Here is an 18,212-nt window from a genome sequence, read left to right on the forward strand (position 1 = left end):
CAGGTTCAGATACTTTTTCATACCACTGTAAATGAAAGTTAAACAGATATTGTGGTGGGATCCACTGCAATTCTACGCCACTACCACCACAATAATAAAAAGCTAAGTGGCGATATAAATTGGATCATTTTGAATTCTGATATTAATTTGGCTAGGATTAAGATTGTGTTGTAGAGGACATCATTGTGGTGCAATGTGGACTTGCATGCTCCTGCACCCCATAGACACGCCCCCAAACATTTTTTCCCACTTCACTGAAGATGTTTTTTCCATTTCGTTGCATAGGTCGTTTGCTGGACATTCTGCGTGGTCAAGGTCCACGAGGTCTTCAGGCCTTCATGGAGTCACTGGAGTTTTACCATCCGGAACAATACACACAGCTGACTGGAGAGCAGCCAACACAACGCTGCTCTCTCATATTGGGTAAACCGAAAAAGAACTAAATGATGCATAAATAAAGTTTGGGTGAAATTTTATTATTTCAAGCAAGCTAAAAGAAAATATAGCATCATGCTAAATACTTGGCTTCACAGATGAGGAAGGTCCAGAGGGTTTGACCCAGTTTTTGCTGCTGGAAGTCCGAAAACTGAGAGTGCAGCTTCGAAACAGCCGGCTGTGTGAACGCCGCTTATCTCAGCGCTGTCGGGTAGCCGAGGAGGACCGTAGCCGTGCTGAACGTAAATCCCAGGAGATGCGCCATGACAGACTGCAGCTAGAAAGGTTCGTCTGATGGGGTTTAGATATTTGCATTTGCTGATGAAAATAAGTTATCAAATACATTTTGATTAAAATTTAATGTGAAACCTCTGATTGATAAATTCATTGGTATCATACACATATGAGAAATATGCCATCTATGGTCTGTGAGCAGCAACTCAAACATAGCCAACCAGAGCAATGTGAAATGCTTTTTGGTCGTCATTGTCTTATCATATTGTACCTTGTATCATTTGTGTCATCCAGGTTACGTCAAGACTTGGATTCGGCCAGTCGTGAGCTGGGCAAGCTGAAAGACAGACACCTGGAACAGTCTGACAAGTACTCTAGAGCCTTAGAAGAACAAAGTAAAGCCTCAATACGAGAGAAAGAACTGCTCAAGCAAGTGAGACTTGAATCATACAATACATTTACATTTGGAAAGCAAAGTAGATTTAATTCAAAATGAATTTTTAAAAATCAATAAAAAAGAACCATACAATATCTACATGCATCAACATTAGAAACCAAGGCTGTCAATAAAAACTGTTGCTTTTTTTGGTTGGAGTTCATACTGTATTTGATTGTTTCTGTATTCTATTTCCGTATAGGTTCAAGATCTAAAATCCAGATTAACAGAAGCAGATCATCAAACCATAAATCCTGAAATGAGTCAGATTCAAACAAATACAAAGAACCGTTTGTTGACCACTGGAGGGTTCGGTTGTCCGCCGGCTGTACCCGCAAAGCCGTCGTACCGTATTGAAGTTCCGAAAACGCCAATGAAGAATCCAATTCCTACTACTGGAGTCATAGTATGTTCTTCTCATTTAATATTCAAATATGGTATATTGAGCATCTTATTATTAAATGGCCGGGCAATGGCAGTCTAGTGGTTTGAATGACAACTTCACAATAAACATCTTTTGGGTTCATGGACAAGTGAAAATGGATGGAAGATGTATTTCATCCAATAAGAAATGTGTGTTTCCTCCAGGCTCTGATGGATATACTTCGGCAGGATCGCAAGGAAGCTGCAGAGCAGAGACAGGAGCTCTGCAACTTCATCACCAGACTTCAAGGGGAGATACAGAACACTGAGGAGCATAGGGACAAGGTGAAAATTTTCTTCCAGGAATTTAAAAATCAATAGGTTTCATATTTCGATGTCATGAACAAACAGTTTGAGCTATGTTTGCAGCTGCAATCACAGTGTGAGCAGCTACAGCTGAAAGTAAGGACTCTCCAGATGGACTGGGAGACAGAACAGAAGAGGAGCATGTCCTACTTTAACCAGATCACTGAAATTGAAAGGGAGAGGGACCAGGTCAGTGTATTATTATGGTCTTCGAGCCATGAGTCATGGCTTATGGGTGTCACCATCCCAACACTTCAGACAATAGCCTAAACCAGGGGTCGGGAACCTTTTTGGCTGAGAAAGACATGAACACCACATTTCTTTTAAATGTAATTCCGTGAGAGCCATGCAATATGTTTAAAACTAAAAATACAATGTGTGCATTTTATGTAATTTCAACACTTTTAAAGTACAAGGGCTTGGGTTAATCTCTGAATTCTTTTTAGTAACATTGTTATGCTGTTGCTAATCAATGATGAGTATTTCTTACCATTAATGTGACTTCTGGTGCCGCATTGTTGTGCTGATAGCTTTGTAGTCTGGTTGATACTTGGCGGGGTTAAGCTTCATGCAGGCGTTGAGAAACTTAGAATGCGTCTCTTTTCATGTTCACGAAGCGCCACGAATCCCGTTTTTTTCCCACCACTCACGGAGCACCATCAGTGCACACCGAAAAAGGTTTGTCCATCAGTAGATTTTTTTCCTTAGCGAACTCAGTGAAGGACCTGAATAAATCCTCCCCTCTTGTTGTCCCTTTCATAGTCAAAATCTTGCAATCACGCTGAATTGGGATAAATTGCTTACATCTGTTGACTTATCCAACGCGAAAGAAAAAAACGGTGCCGCATTTATGTCCTTCACTTGCGTTGCCTCAATTTGATTTGACATCGTGATGGTAAGATCGTGAACAGTTCTTGCCAACAGAGGCATGTCTTTTATCCGTTTAATTATCTTGTCTTTATCCGAAAAGTCGTCAAAAACTCCACAAAGGTAAATTCCTCTGTCCATTTCTGCTGAAAAATACAATACTCCTCATCTTTTTTTCTTTTTGCCCTCTTCTCAAAAGGGTTTTTAAAATTAGCTGAACAATGCGGAAAATGAAACTAAAAACAAGGGAAGCACATCGGCCGCTTTTTTCGACAGCAAAATACGGCGACCCCACTTGAACAGTGTCTCTGCCTCATCTGCGTTGCCAATGCGATTGATAGATAAATAAATAAATATATCAGGGCTGTCAAACGATTAAAATTTTTAATCGAGTTAATCACAGCTTAAAAATTAATTAATCGTAATTAATCGCAATTCAAACCATCTCTAAAATATACCATATTTTTCTGTAAATTATTGTTGGAATGGAAATATAAGACACAAGACGGACATTAACATTCAACATACTGTACATAAGTACTGTATTTTTTTATTATAACAATAAATCTACAAGATGGCATTAACATTATTAACATTCTTTCTGTTAAAGGGATCCACGGGTAGAAAGACTTGAAGTTCTTAAAAGATACATTTCAGTACAAGTTATAGTAATTTTATATCAAAACCCCTCTTAATGTTTTCATTTTAATAAAATTTGTAAAATTTTCAATCAAAAAATAAACTAATAGCTTGCCATTGTTGACGTCGCCGAGCGGTGACGTCACATCGGGCTCCCTGCCGTTCTTCCACAGTGTCTTTAACTACATAAGGTAGTGATTGAAATACACCACAAGGTGTCAATGGCGAGTTTTAAATTAATTAGAGATATAGCCAAGTCAAAGTCTGAGTAAGTTTTATGTGTATTTTGCATTGCTATTTTGATTGGGAATGCCAGTTCTTTTTGCATTGAGCGCTTTTCTTTTTGTGAACATTATTTTTTAGAGAGATAGGAATATTCTTTTTGCTGTGCTTTCACTAAATGATACTGTAGCAATTTAACTGTTCCACCCAAATGCATGATGGGAAGTTGGGCAACCATGACTGTCAGTGGTGGCTGCAAATGGTATGCACTATGTTCTGCTTTGTGTTAAATAAGGCGTGTTAAGAAAAAGAATGTCTCCTGTTCCGCCGAAATGCATGATGGGAAGTTGGGCAGCCATGATTGTCAGTGGTGGCTGCAAATGGTATGCAGTATGTTCTGTGTTGTGTTCAATTAGGCGTGTTAAGAAAAAGAACTTCTCCTGTTCTGCCCAAGTGCATGATGGGAAGTTGGGCAACCATGACTGTCAGTGGTGGCTGCCGAAGCTCAAGCCAATAAAAGGCGCAGTCCAATGAATGCCTGTGTTCACTCGCATTTCTCTGCCTTTTCGCTCTCAATGTGATAAAACGGCGTCATTGTAAACTGTTTGCATGAACAGGTCATTCCATGCATGCATTAATTGCGTCAAATATTTTAACGTGATTAATTTTAAAAATTAATCACCACCCGTTAATGCGATAAATTTGACAGCCCTAAAATACATAGATAGACACCACAACATGTACGTTTGCCACTTTCCCACTAAAATTACTGCGAACCGGCTTTCTAGTTGCCGGTTGTAGTATACGGACTATATACGTGTCCCATGATCACCCTGGGCTCACGCAGCCAATGACATGGGAGTAGGGGGGATCTAACGTAGCACATCTAGGTTGCTATTTGATGATATCCAGTGCGACTTGTGCTAGTGTTGTCGCAGCATTAAAAAAGTTAACATGCGCCGCAAAAGTCACGTCTGCTCATTACTGCATAGCACCAGCATATGACCGGTGACCGTCGCGGTTTCGTGCAATGCGCAAAGGAGTACAACGAAACTTTTTTCTTTTTTTTTTAATAATTAAAGATTTTCCTGCGAGCCAGACTGTATGGACATTAAATATCATTTTTTCCTGTCCATATTCCCTTTTCCCTCAGGCAATGCGCAGTCGTGACAGCCTGCAGTTGGAGTACACTGACTGTCTGTTGGACAAGAATCGTTTGCGTAAACGCATTGAAGAGCTGCTGGCCAAAATGGAACTGCAGCAGCGGGAGTTGGAGCGGGAGGCAGAAAAAAGCAGGGAGCAAATGGAGCAGAGCTCCTGCTTGCACTGTGTAAGTGAACCCCCTTGTGTACTAGCTGACTTAAGCCACTTGTCAATGAAGCAGTACAATTCTGTCAATTGGAATACAGTCATAATAATTTGCGTGTAGGAATTACTGTCCAGTGGCAGGCGGTGCATTTTAGTACCTGCATCTTCAGTGCAAATTCATCTCACATAATCTGCCTCTTAATAGCACTACCATAATGTTTCAACTTCACAATCAAAACTCAATGTAATAGGACATAACAGTTTAATTCTCATTGATTTAAGAAACAGACACTTTATATTATTTTATATTTTTTTATATTACTTTTATATTAAATTACATTATTTTATGGCCAGCACTACTGATAAAAAATCTGTTTGGACAAAAAGCCAAGAGAAGTAAATCATAGAATAGACTGTTCAGAATAAATAATTAAAACAATTTGACTTAACATTTTTTCCTCATTTCTTATTGCCCACGCATGCCTGAATGATGTATTTGTGAATAACAAGTTGTTGTGTTAATTGTTCTTTGTAGCATGTCTCTACAAAGTATAATGAATTATTATGACTATCATTACTGAAAAACAAATATAAAATACACGGTATAGACAGGAATGCTTGAACTACAGCCAATTATTATATAACACATGATTCTTCACATGTGCTCTCCAGTCCCACCTGTCGCTGTGCAGTGAAGACCAATGCTACGGACCCTGCTGCTCCCTTGGCCTGGACCATAACTTACCTGTTAATGGCACCCATCTTCAGTTACGGAAGGTCATCAAATAATTAAAAAAAATTTTTGGTCTTTACTGTACTGTATATTATTTGGGATACATATATGGTATTCTTTCCCCATAAAAAAAAGTTTTGGTAGCAAAAAAAATGTCTTGTTCTGATGCTATTATTATTATGTTTTCAATGTACATTTGAGATTTCAAGAAAACTACGATAAAGATCCCATTATGTAAGAAACGGTAAATTCCTGAGCAATGTTTGACAAGTTAGTACGTGCAGTGAGCTGCTCTCCTAGTATGAGGTGATACTTGTACTGTAATTCTTTTTTATTGTCTGCAACAGGCATCCTCTAGAGGCCAAACAAATGACAATTCCGAAGGTAAATAGTTTTTTTTGTTTGCAAGTCCAAATATGATCTACGAGTTTCTCCTGAATGGATATGTATACTTGGTTGGATATCGTGTTTTTCCATTCACAGATTATCATTCGAACTCTGAGGAGAATCCGCTGTCATCGGTGCGTATCACACATTTTAACTCATGTTGGGGTGGCGATTCATAGTCAGATATAAAAAATAAGAAGAATAGTAAACCTTTGTCGACATTTGTGTCTTCAGACAGAAGATGAGAAGGAAATAAATCGGCTTTCAACGTTCCCATTTCCTCCCGGTATAAACTCCATCAACCGAAGATTCAATACTGAGTGAGTTTTGTCAGCCTCTTATAATTAACTCATTGGCTTTGTGCTGATATTTGTGCCATCCGAATCAAACTGAATCTGTTATTCTAAACTGAATCTGAAATGCTAAACTTGAATTTGAAATACTTCACTTGAATAGTCGAAATATAAAACCGTATTGGCCCGAATATAAGACGGCCCTGATTATAAGACGACCCCCTCTTTTTCAAGACTCAAGTTTGAAGAAAGACTTTTTGAACACCAAACTCATTTTTATACAGAAAATAATTACAGTACATCTGAAACAAATGATTACAACAATATATTTGAGAGAAAAAGCATGTTATTTTGCCTCATTCAAATCTTAATATCTGAACATTTAAATATGTAAACTTAAGTGCAATCACATTCGTGAAAGAATGGCTTCTGGTTTTTGAAATGTAAATAAACCAATCTATTGTGATAAAACAACAACATTGCAATAACTGCATTAACCAGCAAAGTGAAGTCTAACTGTAACTGTAGTCTCGAAACAACTTTGAATAAGGAAAAACATTGCAATAAAATAATGCAAACTGATTAAACTTGAGAGTAGCTGAGATCTGTCATGACAGAACATCGCTTTAATGATATCTGGCGCCATCTAGCTTCGTGAATGGGGAGAGTAGCTGAGATCTGTCATGACAGAACATCGCTTCAATGATATTTGGCGCCATCTAGCGTCGTGAATGGGTATAATGTCTAGACCGCAAATATAGAACGACCCCCTCTTTTTCAGTCTTATTTCAATGCAAAAAACACCGTCTTATATTCGGGCCAATATGGTACGTCAGTTAAAATTGTATTGTTTGAATCTTTGCATTGAAAACTGAATATGAATAATTTAATTTGAAATTTCTTATTCACCTTCACGAAAAATTGGACTACTCTGACTCAATTATTTCAATCAACCCCATTTGCTGCCAGAACCAATTAATTCACCAACTAATTCGAACATTTGTTCATTCACTGCGAGCCCTGGACGTCTGTCATTGTCAATGGCTGTGAAAGAGTTAAACAATTGGGGGCGTTTCAGTTAATCTGAATCTGTTTGCCGTTTGAAAAGGTTTGACTTGGACTCTTGGGGCAGTGATGAGAATGACTTTCCAGGTAATGCCAATTTGTCTTCATTTGCATCATCACATTTCATGTTGTAAGTGGATCTAAATTTTATTTTAGGTGAACATAGTGAACCATCTTTAGAGGATTCATGGAACTCTCTTCACTCTCATCTTTTCCCCCCTGATCTGGTCAACCTGCCAGCAGTTAGCGCACATCAACACAGTCCCAGCAGTCCAAGGTAATTGTTATTGTCCATAAAAGCAAGTTAAAAATAACTTAATATGTCCCCTTTTGTTCAAGATGTATAAAGCAAGTTAAAAATAACTTAATATGTCCCTTTTGTTCAAGATGCAATTACGGTACTGTATTACCTGCAGGCTTGTGAAATGAGATACATTTACAGTTTTTCTCAATTGCTTTGATACGTTTCTCAGATCAGAATTGAAGTTCTCAAAACTACTTGATCAATCCTGACAACATGTCGCACAAGTAGAAAAACAACATGAATTACCTGCAAAAGCCAGTTTTCTGTGCAGAATACTTCGTCTATCGTTCAAAATTAAATTTCTGTGTCAATGAGCATGTCAGTGCTGTCAGAAAGACAAGTCCTTGTTTCATTGTGTACAGACAAGAGAGTCAAATTGCTTAGTCATGCTCTCAATTGTTTGGTTACTCTGGTGAAAGGCTCTGGTGCTGAAGATGGTGTGCGTAGGTTTTGATGAAAATGGCAAGTTTACACCTTTGTGTGTGGGAGATTGATTGCAAGAGACTGGACAAGATTCAGTTTACACTTTTACTGTTTTTACAATGTCTTGACAGACCATGTCATTGCAACACAGAAAGCAAAAGCCAGCACTGAGTATCACAAAGAAATATAACATAAAAGATAAATTAGAAATGTGAACATAAGACAATCGGCTCAACTAAACTTCAAATGTCGTCAGGATTATTCATCCATTCCTTTTACACATCTTGATGTTCCTCTCTTTGGCCACAAATTTTCATCCACGTCACAACAGATTTCCTCACTTGCTATACAGCATGGAGAGATTCTTCTTGAATGCCTTACCCAGCCTCTACAGGCATCTGCTGTGATGTCACTGCATGCTGCATTCATGGTATCCAGGAAAGTCATCTGTTTGTGAGGCTGGCGATCATACACTTGCCATCTCCATGTGGAGAAAAAAATCTTGGTAACACTTTATAATAACTATCCTTTTTACTAGTTAATACATCATCAGTAAACTGTTGATAAATGATTTATTGTTGATTTGTGAAGTATTTGTTAACAGTTTGTTAAGCATTTGCAGGTGTTCTCAACCTGTAACACAGTTTGTGTAGAAACGTTTCAAGTTCTTGTGTGTAACGTTTAGCATTTCTATCTTTTCAGGTTAAGAAAGGCCGTTCACTTCAAAAGAAAAGGCATTTTGATAGGCATTTTGCAGGCAGCGCTCATGTCGCACATTTATGAAAATCTGCCACAGAACCAACAAATATTTGTACTTTTCTTTGTATATTTAACCAATAAAACTTATGACCTTCAACATAAAGTGTATATAGTTTTATCAAGATCCATCAACTAGTATGGGCATTTAGAATAGGGTCAACAATATTGGAACACCCTGTAAATGCTTAACAAACTGTTAACAAATACTTCACAAATCAAAAATATATCATTTATCAACAGTTTACTAATGATCTATTAACTAGTCAAACGGATAGTTATTATAAAGTGTTACCAAAATCTTCTATGGGATTGAGGAAATGAGAGTGTAGTGGTAGGGTCTTCATTACCATTCTGTTGTGGGTTGCAAACCATTCCCTGATAATGTTGGCGTGGAAACTCGCATTGTCCCAAACTATTCGAAATTTTGGCAGGTTAAAATAAGTTACGTAAAATAAGTAATGAAAATGCTCAGAAAGAAGCAAACACTTGTTGATATATTTTGACAACATGTTTATCCATTTTGCACATAAAGGCTTATGCAATGAAGTAATGACTAGATGTTGTGGGTGGTGAGACTATTCAATAGAGACCCATGATAATCCATTTTGACCATCATGGTAGATGCAACTAATAATGTGGAAACAGCAGAGAATTGTACAAAATCATTTGCATGGATGCACAAAAACATCTGCAACTTGCTCAAACGAATGAGAAACTCTTTTTTGATGTGCACTAGTGATGTGATGTTGTGAGGATTGAACAAGTAGTTTTGAGAATTGCAATTCTGATCTCAGAAACGTACCAAAGCAATTGAGAAAAACTGTAATAACATGGAAACAATAACCTCAATCCCAATCAGTTTTAACAGACCGAGCCTAAAGTTTACACCACTGTGATGCTTGCTATATTTTAGGATACCTCCTATCTCTCCATCCTCAAGTCCTCCACTGACACCAAAAAACGGTAAAGCCAACCTCGCTGATGACATTACCATCATTGGTGGAAACCAAACAGGAATCTTTGTCAGCCACGTTAAAGCTGGTTCAGTGGCAGAGAAATGTGGACTGAAGGAGGGAAGTGAACTCCTGGAGGTGCGTACCAGTCTGAGTAAACAGCTAAAGCATCTTTAACCCTTTTCATGCACAAATTATGATTTTTTTCTTTTGAATTGACAGAGCATTCATTTACTAAAAGATCAAAAGACTTCATTAATATTATTTTTACAGCCTAATAGTTTGTGAGACATTGCTTAAGGTCATGGTTAAATGCTGTTTTGTTCACAAGCACATAAAAGAAAAGGAAATATTGAATATAGAATAGAGAAACGGACTAATTTGAGATCAGAAATGTAATATACTGTACATGTAATTTTGTTTCCCGTCTAGCTAGAAAATGTTCTCTTGGGTGAAGGAAATATTCTGCTCAGCCAGTGCACTGCCGAGGTAGCACACTTTTCTCTTCAATGGTGGACTGAACCATCCACCCTCAAACACAAGTGCAACAAAGAGGGTGGGTCTCTTTGCACACACACACACAAAAAATTTTTTCATTCATTCAATAATTTTACTGTCCCTCTGCTTTCTGTCCTCAGAATATGCCAAGCTGTGCTCCCAACTCTCATCGTCCACTTTTAAGGGTGCTGACTCGTTTTATGTGCGGGTCAATCTAAGCATTGAGCCTCTCGGAGACCCATCGTCTGTAGGCGTGTCATGTGATGATATCATTCATGTAACAGACACAAGGTACGATGGTAAATATAGCTGGCGTTGTTCCCTTGTGGACCCTACAACAGCCAACCCCCTGCAAGCAGGAAGCGTGCCAAATTATAACAGGTGGGTCATGTACTTTCAGTGTATTAATGATCACCTTAGGGTAGAACGTATCTGCATGATGGTGAGACGTGTATGTTAGAAAATATAAATATGCAGATTTCTAATTCATTTGCACTTTTTTGTATTTAAGGGCACAACAGTTGTTACTTGTCAAGTTACGGAAAATGGCCTTGGAGCAAAAAGATTTCAAAAAGAAGGTGATTATAAGTCATTGTCATATTCTTGCTGCAAAATTAGTTCATTCATGATAAATTCATGAATTTATCACCATATTCTGTAGATAATAAGGAAATCCTGCAGTCGAGTTCGCCTGGTAAAGGCATTGGATCCAAAATTCAATGAGATTGGGTCCACGAAGCAGGTTCTTTACACTCTGAACAAACGTAAGAAATGCCCAATTGGTCGGGTCCAAAATGTCAAAATCAGTCCGTTTGCAATTAGTGTTGTGCTATTTGTGCATTTTGTTTTTCATTAATGTGCAAGTGTGTGTGTCTGTGTGCGTGTGTTGTTTGTTTGCTTAACTCAGGTTATGAGGAGCATTTGATCCCTTATAGCCTAGTGCAGCCAGTAAAGGTTGACACCAAGCGACCTGTCATCTTCTCACCATCTCTCCTCTCTCATGGGCTCATTGAGAGACTGTTGCAGCCTGTCGAGTCTGGTTTGCAATTCAACACTTGTGCACCAGGTATATCCAAAATGATTATTGTTATTGTTATTATTACATACTGAATGGCACATTATAGCGGGGATGCTTTGCAAAGCTCCACTCACATAATATTTGTGTTTTTTTCCATCCACTTTATCAGAGCACTGCACAGCCCACAGCACTTTGATTGATTCTCACTGTTCCAAGTTCGAAATGTTCCAAAAATTTGTACAGTTGCAGCAAAGAAAAAAACTATTAATTTTCAATGACAAAAAAATTAGAAACTACACAAACGGTCCTAAATTTTATTATATCCAATTCACATAATTTACACATAGGTGTTATGGGTGCTGGAAAACTAATTTCCCTGAGGGAACCCTCCAAAGGGAATAATAAAGTGTATTGATTGATCGATTGATCTATTTTAAATGGCCCCATTCATTTCCAGTGGGAAAACTAACCCGACATCAACAGGAAGTTACCTGAAAAAAAACCTAAATCTACAGGAAATGACTAATCATAGACTTCATAATGTATTGACGGGACACGAGGCCGATTCATAGGGGGCCTATCTCCGTCAAAGCTGACCGAGTGGAAACACAGACAAAGAGCTTTTTTTGTTAAAAATTCTTGTGAATAAATGCTTAAATCCCTGAATTCTTTATAGATATGGACGTAAAGCAGTTTCGATTCTATTCTTCTGTAAAAGCAAAAAAATGTGCAGGTAGCATTTATTTTACGTAAATATTTCAAACTATGAGGCTAGTCAGTAAGGACCTTAGCGGCCGCCATATGTAAACAAAGAGCTTTTTTCATTAAAAACTCTTGTGAATAAATGCTTAAATCCCTGAATTCTTTACAGATATGGACGTAAAACAGTCTCGATTTGATTCTTCTCTAAAAGCAAAAAAACTGTGCAGGTAGCATTTATTTTACGTAAATATTTCAAACTATGAGGCTAGTCAGGACATTAGCAGCCGCCATATGTAAACAAAGAGCTTTTTTCATTAAAAACTTGTGAATAAATGCTTAAATCCCTGAATTCTTTATAGATTTGGACATAAACATTTTTGGTTAAAAGCAAAAAAAAAAAAAAAAAAATGTGCAGTTAGCAGTTATTCTGCGAAAATATTGCGAAGTATTATGCCAATGCTGTAGCGGCTAATTTCTCCCATTGATTTTTTTCTCAATGTTTCAAAACACATGCATTGTACAAAAAATATAATAATTACCTTGAATCCTCGAACAAATCACTCCTGAGACAATTCTTCCTGTTTGTATGCGGTACAGCTTTCGTACTTTTCCTACCTAAATCCAATGTTGGATCCTTGCATGTGTTGACTAACTGCGACCGACTGCGAATAACTGAAGCAGACTGTAGTACAGCCCCCTACTTGAAGGCATTGCGCAGTGGCTGATGATTGTGACCCGTCAATACAATTATGAAGTCTATGGATCAATATACAGGAAGTGAACCCAAAATGTGCAGGAAGTGACCCATAATCAACATGAAGAGACAGCCAATGACATGGCTGCAACTTAATTAAGTAAGGAACTGACCAGAAAATGTCCCCGAATTAATAAGTGAAAATCTACAAGAACTGACACATGCATGGGAGAGCAAATTTCTCCAGAAATTGCATTTTGTAGTCTGTACTTTGCTCAACTCTTTTGTACACACTAGTAATTTGTTTTGTGACCTGAATTTATATTTATTGTGATACTTTTTAAATCTGTGTAAAGGGAACTAACAGTATGTCGCCTGAGCATATGATGAACTGCAGTATCCTCGCCTCAATCGAACCTGTCATTTGTAGAGATAATACCGGTATCGGAGAGGAGAGACAAGAAAATATTTCTGTTGGATTCCCAAGCTCAACAGCCAGCTCTCGGCGTACGGCTAGAATCCGTAAAAGAGGTCATTAAACAGGTGAATAACCAGGTCGTTGGTAAAAATACAGTAATGATAAATGCTCCTGCTGCAAACTGAGTTGTTGTTTTTTTTGCCAATTTCAGGATAAACACTGTTTGTTAGAACTGGGGTTGCACAGTGTCGAGCGTTTGTTGCGACATGGTATTTATCCTATTGTTATCCACATCCTTCCAAAGAGCAAAAAACATAAGAAGCTAAGGTGAGTACTGAGTAACCTCAGTGTGTCCCACCTTACATTTCGATGAGTGGTGATGCTAACTAAATAATGAAATCTAGCCCACAATGCATGGAGATGAACAGAAAAAGGATTTTCTGTTTTCCGCATTGATATTTGGCAATTGTTTTTTTTTTTTTTTTTTTTTTTTGTATTCTTTTTTTAAACACTCAGTTGAAAACAATACAATGTTATTGAATACCATGGTTTATTATGAAGCTTAATGGGTAATTATTATAACAATTAATGCAAAGAAAGATAATTTTAAAAAATAAAACCATCAATGTAGCAAAAAGCACACTTTGCATTACATTTTCCTACTATCTACATTCATGACAAAATTACACATATACCATATTTATATATTTATTTTTTCCCAAAACACTTATTTATTGGTTTTAATTTGACCCATTGTCAATGGAGGAGATTTAGTCAGATACCAACCCTCAACTATTGTACTCAGAAACTAAAAAAATGAAAATGAAAAAAAAAATTTTTTGTGGGGGGGGGGGGGGGGGTGTTATGTGTTGGGCATAAATCTGTGAGTCAATAATATGTAAATCTCATTTCCCTTACCAATCTGTGTTGCAAACAGAAAATTTTTCACACGATATGGGAAGGAGAGTGCAATGGAAGAGATGTGCCACGTAGAGCAGTTACAGCTGGAAACTCTGCCCCTGCTCTACTGTACTTTGGAGTCCAGCACATGGAGCAGCACAGAAGAACTGCTCACAGCCATACGCAATGCCATCGTTAGCCAACAAATGTCAGTAGCTTGGGTTGAGCTGGATAGGCTACAGTAATATATACGAGTTTCCCCACTTTTATTGACCCAAGGAGACAACATGGCATGAGAAAAAAATCTCACTGCACACCACCAGATGAAAATGTCACAAAAAGTCGATGCCAGAGTATTGACACCACACCACTGTGGAGAGACTCACAGAGTGAATGTTGTTACTGGATTAGTCAACAAGACAAATTCTTAATCTTAATTTTGACTAGGCTCAATTGTAATCAAACAGTGTGTGGATTCTTATTCCGACACACGTAGCTTTACTTATTCTTACAATGCCATGGTTTATTTACTTTTTCATCTACTTGCTGAATTGTGGCTAGAACGATGTACTGTACATATAAAGTTGCACAGGTCAAACGCTGTCCATTCAGCACTGTCTATAGTTACTGTTAGGAAACATGCTTTGTAAGTAAAAACAGAGCCAAATAATTCATTCTAGTGACCCGATGTAGCAGGCCCAGGTGAGAGTCACTCACATCTTTATGATCTAATCGAACAATTGCTGGTGACATGTCAACATGTCCAAAGTACTTTCCAATCAAAACAGCACTGTTTTCATATAGATATTCTGATAATTAATTTTTTTCTTTTTAGAGGTTCAGCCATGCTGCCTTTTGATTTGTGCACAGCAAGTCTTTTCACTTTTTGAAGCATTACTTTTGGTAAACAGTTTTTAAAAAAAAATTTTTTTAATGTAAACTATGAAAAATTGTTTGTGCTAAATGCATGTATTTAAATGGATCCTCTACCTTAAATACATGTCGGCTCTAATAAACCACAATTGCTCTCTTGTAATTAAATATGTTGTAAGAAACACATTACATGTTAAATCAATGGCAATATTTCATAAAATTTAGTACATATTTTGACCGATAGTTGGCGCCATTTTTTTGCGGGCTCGCAGTGATGACGTAAATGGGATGTTTCCAAAGTGTAGCGTGTATAAAAATTGCGTATTGCTGCCTAAGCTCGCGAAGTAAAATGCCACGATGTGCTGCTTTTGGATGCAATTTCCAGTCAAATGGAAACAAGGGGAGTGACGTGAGTGGTCAAGGTGGAATTATTATTTTTTTTTGAATAATGTGCATAAGTGAAAGCTTCTCCCCTTTTTGGTACTTTTATGCACGTATCCTACCTACCACGCGTTACAACTGGCGCCTGAACATTTTTCCTGGATCCTCAGTCAAGTAAGGGATCCGTCTATTTTCTGGCTCAGACGGTCCCACCGCAGCTGCAATATTGGTTTCGGATCTGTTTATTTTCTTGATTTGTTGGTCTCACAGCGGCTTTTTGGATCTGTCTATTTTTTTTTGTAATTCGACAGCCTGATCGCGGCTGCAACATTACCATGGGATCTGACTAATTCCTGGATCTTCGTGTGAGTGAAAAAAACGCAGATTTGGATTACTATTGCTATCTTTTTTGTGTTCTCTATTCTTCGTGGGAATTTTCCCCAAATCATACCAAATAATTAAAGCACTATGGCACACTACAGTGACGACAGTGACTCTGACATGGACCTTACTTTTATGCTGGCGTTCCTCTGGGAATGTGTGTGCTTACCACTGAGCTCCCGAGTGTCGAGTGGTCAAGGTGGAAATATTATTTTTTGTGAATAAATGTGCATAAGTGTAAGCTTCTCCCCTTTTTGGTACTTTTATGCACGTACCCTACCTACCACGCGTTACAATGTATAAGACATGGATTACACTCGATTCCAGGATTTGTTCCCGTCAGATGACGAATTTAACGAGGACAGTCAGCCACAACACGACTCCGATCCTGACTATCACACGTGTGCATTCATAGTTTTATTACCTTCAGTGAGAGTTTATAATGTCAATAGTCATGAAAATAAAAATGCACGAATGACAAGGTGTGTTCAAACTTTTGGCCTGGACTGTATGTAAAGCACAGGATAGCTCTGGGTGCTAACAAATATACTGGAATAAGTTTGAAAACGCAATAGCTTACCTTGAAGATCTGCTAACGAAAACCGGAGTTCTCAACAGCATACACTCTCTCGCTCCGTTGGCATTGAGACGCACTTGCCGCGAACGCATCACCAGTTTTGCCCAACTTTTGTCTTATCAGGTATTTGCTGCACCGCATTTTGCCCTGTTGCTCGTCTTGTGAACGACTGACAGTGCTGTCCAGCTCTTCACTTTTCAGATCTGGTTCAAATAGGAAGGGCAGAACCGACGACATTTTGGGAAAGCTAACGAGTGACACGCTAGAAGTTCGGCAACGGACGGTGACGTCACGCTCTGCGACGTAACAAGAATGGCGACCTATCACTTAAAGTAATGTTACAAACTTTATTAAAATGAAAACATTGAGGGTTTTTTATATCAAATTATTATAACTCATACTAACATTTATCTTTTAAGAATTACTTGTCTTAAAGATCGAGGATCCTTTTAAGCATACAGCAAGTATGTGTTATCTTTATGTAAAAGTAGGAAACATATAGAAGTCATTGCCGTTTCAAGATCCAATTTCTTTGTATACAAGATACAGTAACACTGACCAGGGTACATCTTCAACCTTAAAAAACTATTTGTTCACTTAATTGTATGAAAGCATTACCAGCAGTCTATTATCTTCATTATGTAGCATTTATTGAAGCAATAAAGGGTTCAGTCCGTGCGCAGATGTTATATTTATTTTGCCCATTCTGAAAGATGAACATTCACGGCCAGTCCTCTCAGTTTTAATGAGTTGGACATTTTTTGCCATCAATGACATGCAATGAGTTAAATAGTCTTTAAAAAAGTCTACAGTACTTTAGGGTGTTACTTGGGGCCGTAACATGAGTGTATTTCTGTTTTTATTGGTATATTATTAAATGTCATTAGTTTAGCTTTCTTGTCCCTGAAAGTGTTAAGAGTTATGTATTGGGATTACAGTGATCTCTTGCTACTTCGCGCTTCAAACTTCACGCCCTCAGTCCATCGCGTATTTTTTTCAATCAAAAAAAAAAAAAAAAAACCCACGAATGAGATGTCCCGAGCCGATCGTGTAGTCTCACTCTCGCTCCCTCCCTTCCTCTCCCTGCTCGTTGTTCGTCAGGCAGTGCACGTGCACTGGTGTGGCTTATTAAAGTTAGCGATGATTGACGGATGTTTGTGTATCATCTTGGCAGAGTCACGAACTTCAAAAGCGCTGCATGTGTCAATCATCATTTAACTTGTTAAACAGTTGCTGTGGCAACTCATTGTGTGTGTAAGTGCTCTCAGCAGAGTGATCGGATTTCAGTGGGATGAAGCATTTAATAAAGCCAAACATTTTTCTACTACTTTATTTTTGTTTAAAGATAATTCAGTGGGACACTAACATATTTTAAACTGATCAGAATTGTTACATTTTAAGTGCTTAAAAACATACAACAAACAGACATACAAACAAACAACAAACATAAAAACATTTAATATATATATATATATATATATATATATATATGTATATATATATATATTTTTATTATTATTATATTATACTTTATGAAAAAAGCGAAAAAACTTGTCTTATAGGTATCTCTTTCTAATGCTAATATTGAATAAATACATCGAACACACACAAAAAAATGGGGGGGTTGCGCTACTTTGCAGTTTTTCACTTATCGCGGCGGGTTCTGGTCCCCATTAACCGTGAAAAACGAAGGAGCAATGTATTACATTATTGATCAGCAACAAAACCATGCCGCCAGTGGGCGCCAGTATGTGATTGTGCTTGGGTTATGAGGAACAAAGAGTTAAGAAAGAAAATAAATGCAGAAGTGAGGATGTTAAGAGGACGTCTCGTGTATTCATTCGGCCATATTCTAGGAATACTGTATATTCTTGAATAGAAAAGTTAGGCTTGATAACCACATTTTGTCGGGGCTTGAATATTACTCCTATTTCAAGGACGTAAGTTTGCATAGGGACGGTAGGGCCATAACACCACCAACTT

General features: G+C 37.8%; 1 protein-coding gene across 1 annotated transcript in view; it reads left to right on the top strand.

Moving 5' to 3' along the window:
- zmp:0000000896 (caspase recruitment domain-containing protein 11) overlaps positions 1-17,069 on the top strand; it is a 35,232-nt gene extending 18,163 nt beyond the window's left edge. The window contains exons 3-24 of the mRNA XM_057860579.1: positions 286-423; positions 534-720; positions 964-1,102; positions 1,308-1,511; positions 1,694-1,813; positions 1,898-2,023; positions 4,716-4,892; positions 5,543-5,647; positions 5,951-5,987; positions 6,087-6,124; positions 6,225-6,310; positions 7,392-7,435; positions 7,505-7,625; positions 9,748-9,925; positions 10,220-10,343; positions 10,426-10,666; positions 10,797-10,863; positions 10,947-11,049; positions 11,193-11,351; positions 13,130-13,242; positions 13,329-13,444; positions 14,055-17,069. Coding sequence (XP_057716562.1) covers positions 286-423; positions 534-720; positions 964-1,102; positions 1,308-1,511; positions 1,694-1,813; positions 1,898-2,023; positions 4,716-4,892; positions 5,543-5,647; positions 5,951-5,987; positions 6,087-6,124; positions 6,225-6,310; positions 7,392-7,435; positions 7,505-7,625; positions 9,748-9,925; positions 10,220-10,343; positions 10,426-10,666; positions 10,797-10,863; positions 10,947-11,049; positions 11,193-11,351; positions 13,130-13,242; positions 13,329-13,444; positions 14,055-14,262 — 2,831 coding nt within the window. The 3' untranslated portion in view covers positions 14,263-17,069. The remainder of the gene's footprint in view (positions 1-285; positions 424-533; positions 721-963; positions 1,103-1,307; positions 1,512-1,693; positions 1,814-1,897; positions 2,024-4,715; positions 4,893-5,542; positions 5,648-5,950; positions 5,988-6,086; positions 6,125-6,224; positions 6,311-7,391; positions 7,436-7,504; positions 7,626-9,747; positions 9,926-10,219; positions 10,344-10,425; positions 10,667-10,796; positions 10,864-10,946; positions 11,050-11,192; positions 11,352-13,129; positions 13,243-13,328; positions 13,445-14,054) is intronic.
- The last annotated feature ends 1,143 nt before the right edge of the window (positions 17,070-18,212 follow it).

Source organism: Corythoichthys intestinalis, chromosome 16 (genome assembly GCF_030265065.1).
Source record: "Corythoichthys intestinalis isolate RoL2023-P3 chromosome 16, ASM3026506v1, whole genome shotgun sequence".
NCBI classification, from domain to species: domain Eukaryota; kingdom Metazoa; phylum Chordata; class Actinopteri; order Syngnathiformes; family Syngnathidae; genus Corythoichthys; species Corythoichthys intestinalis.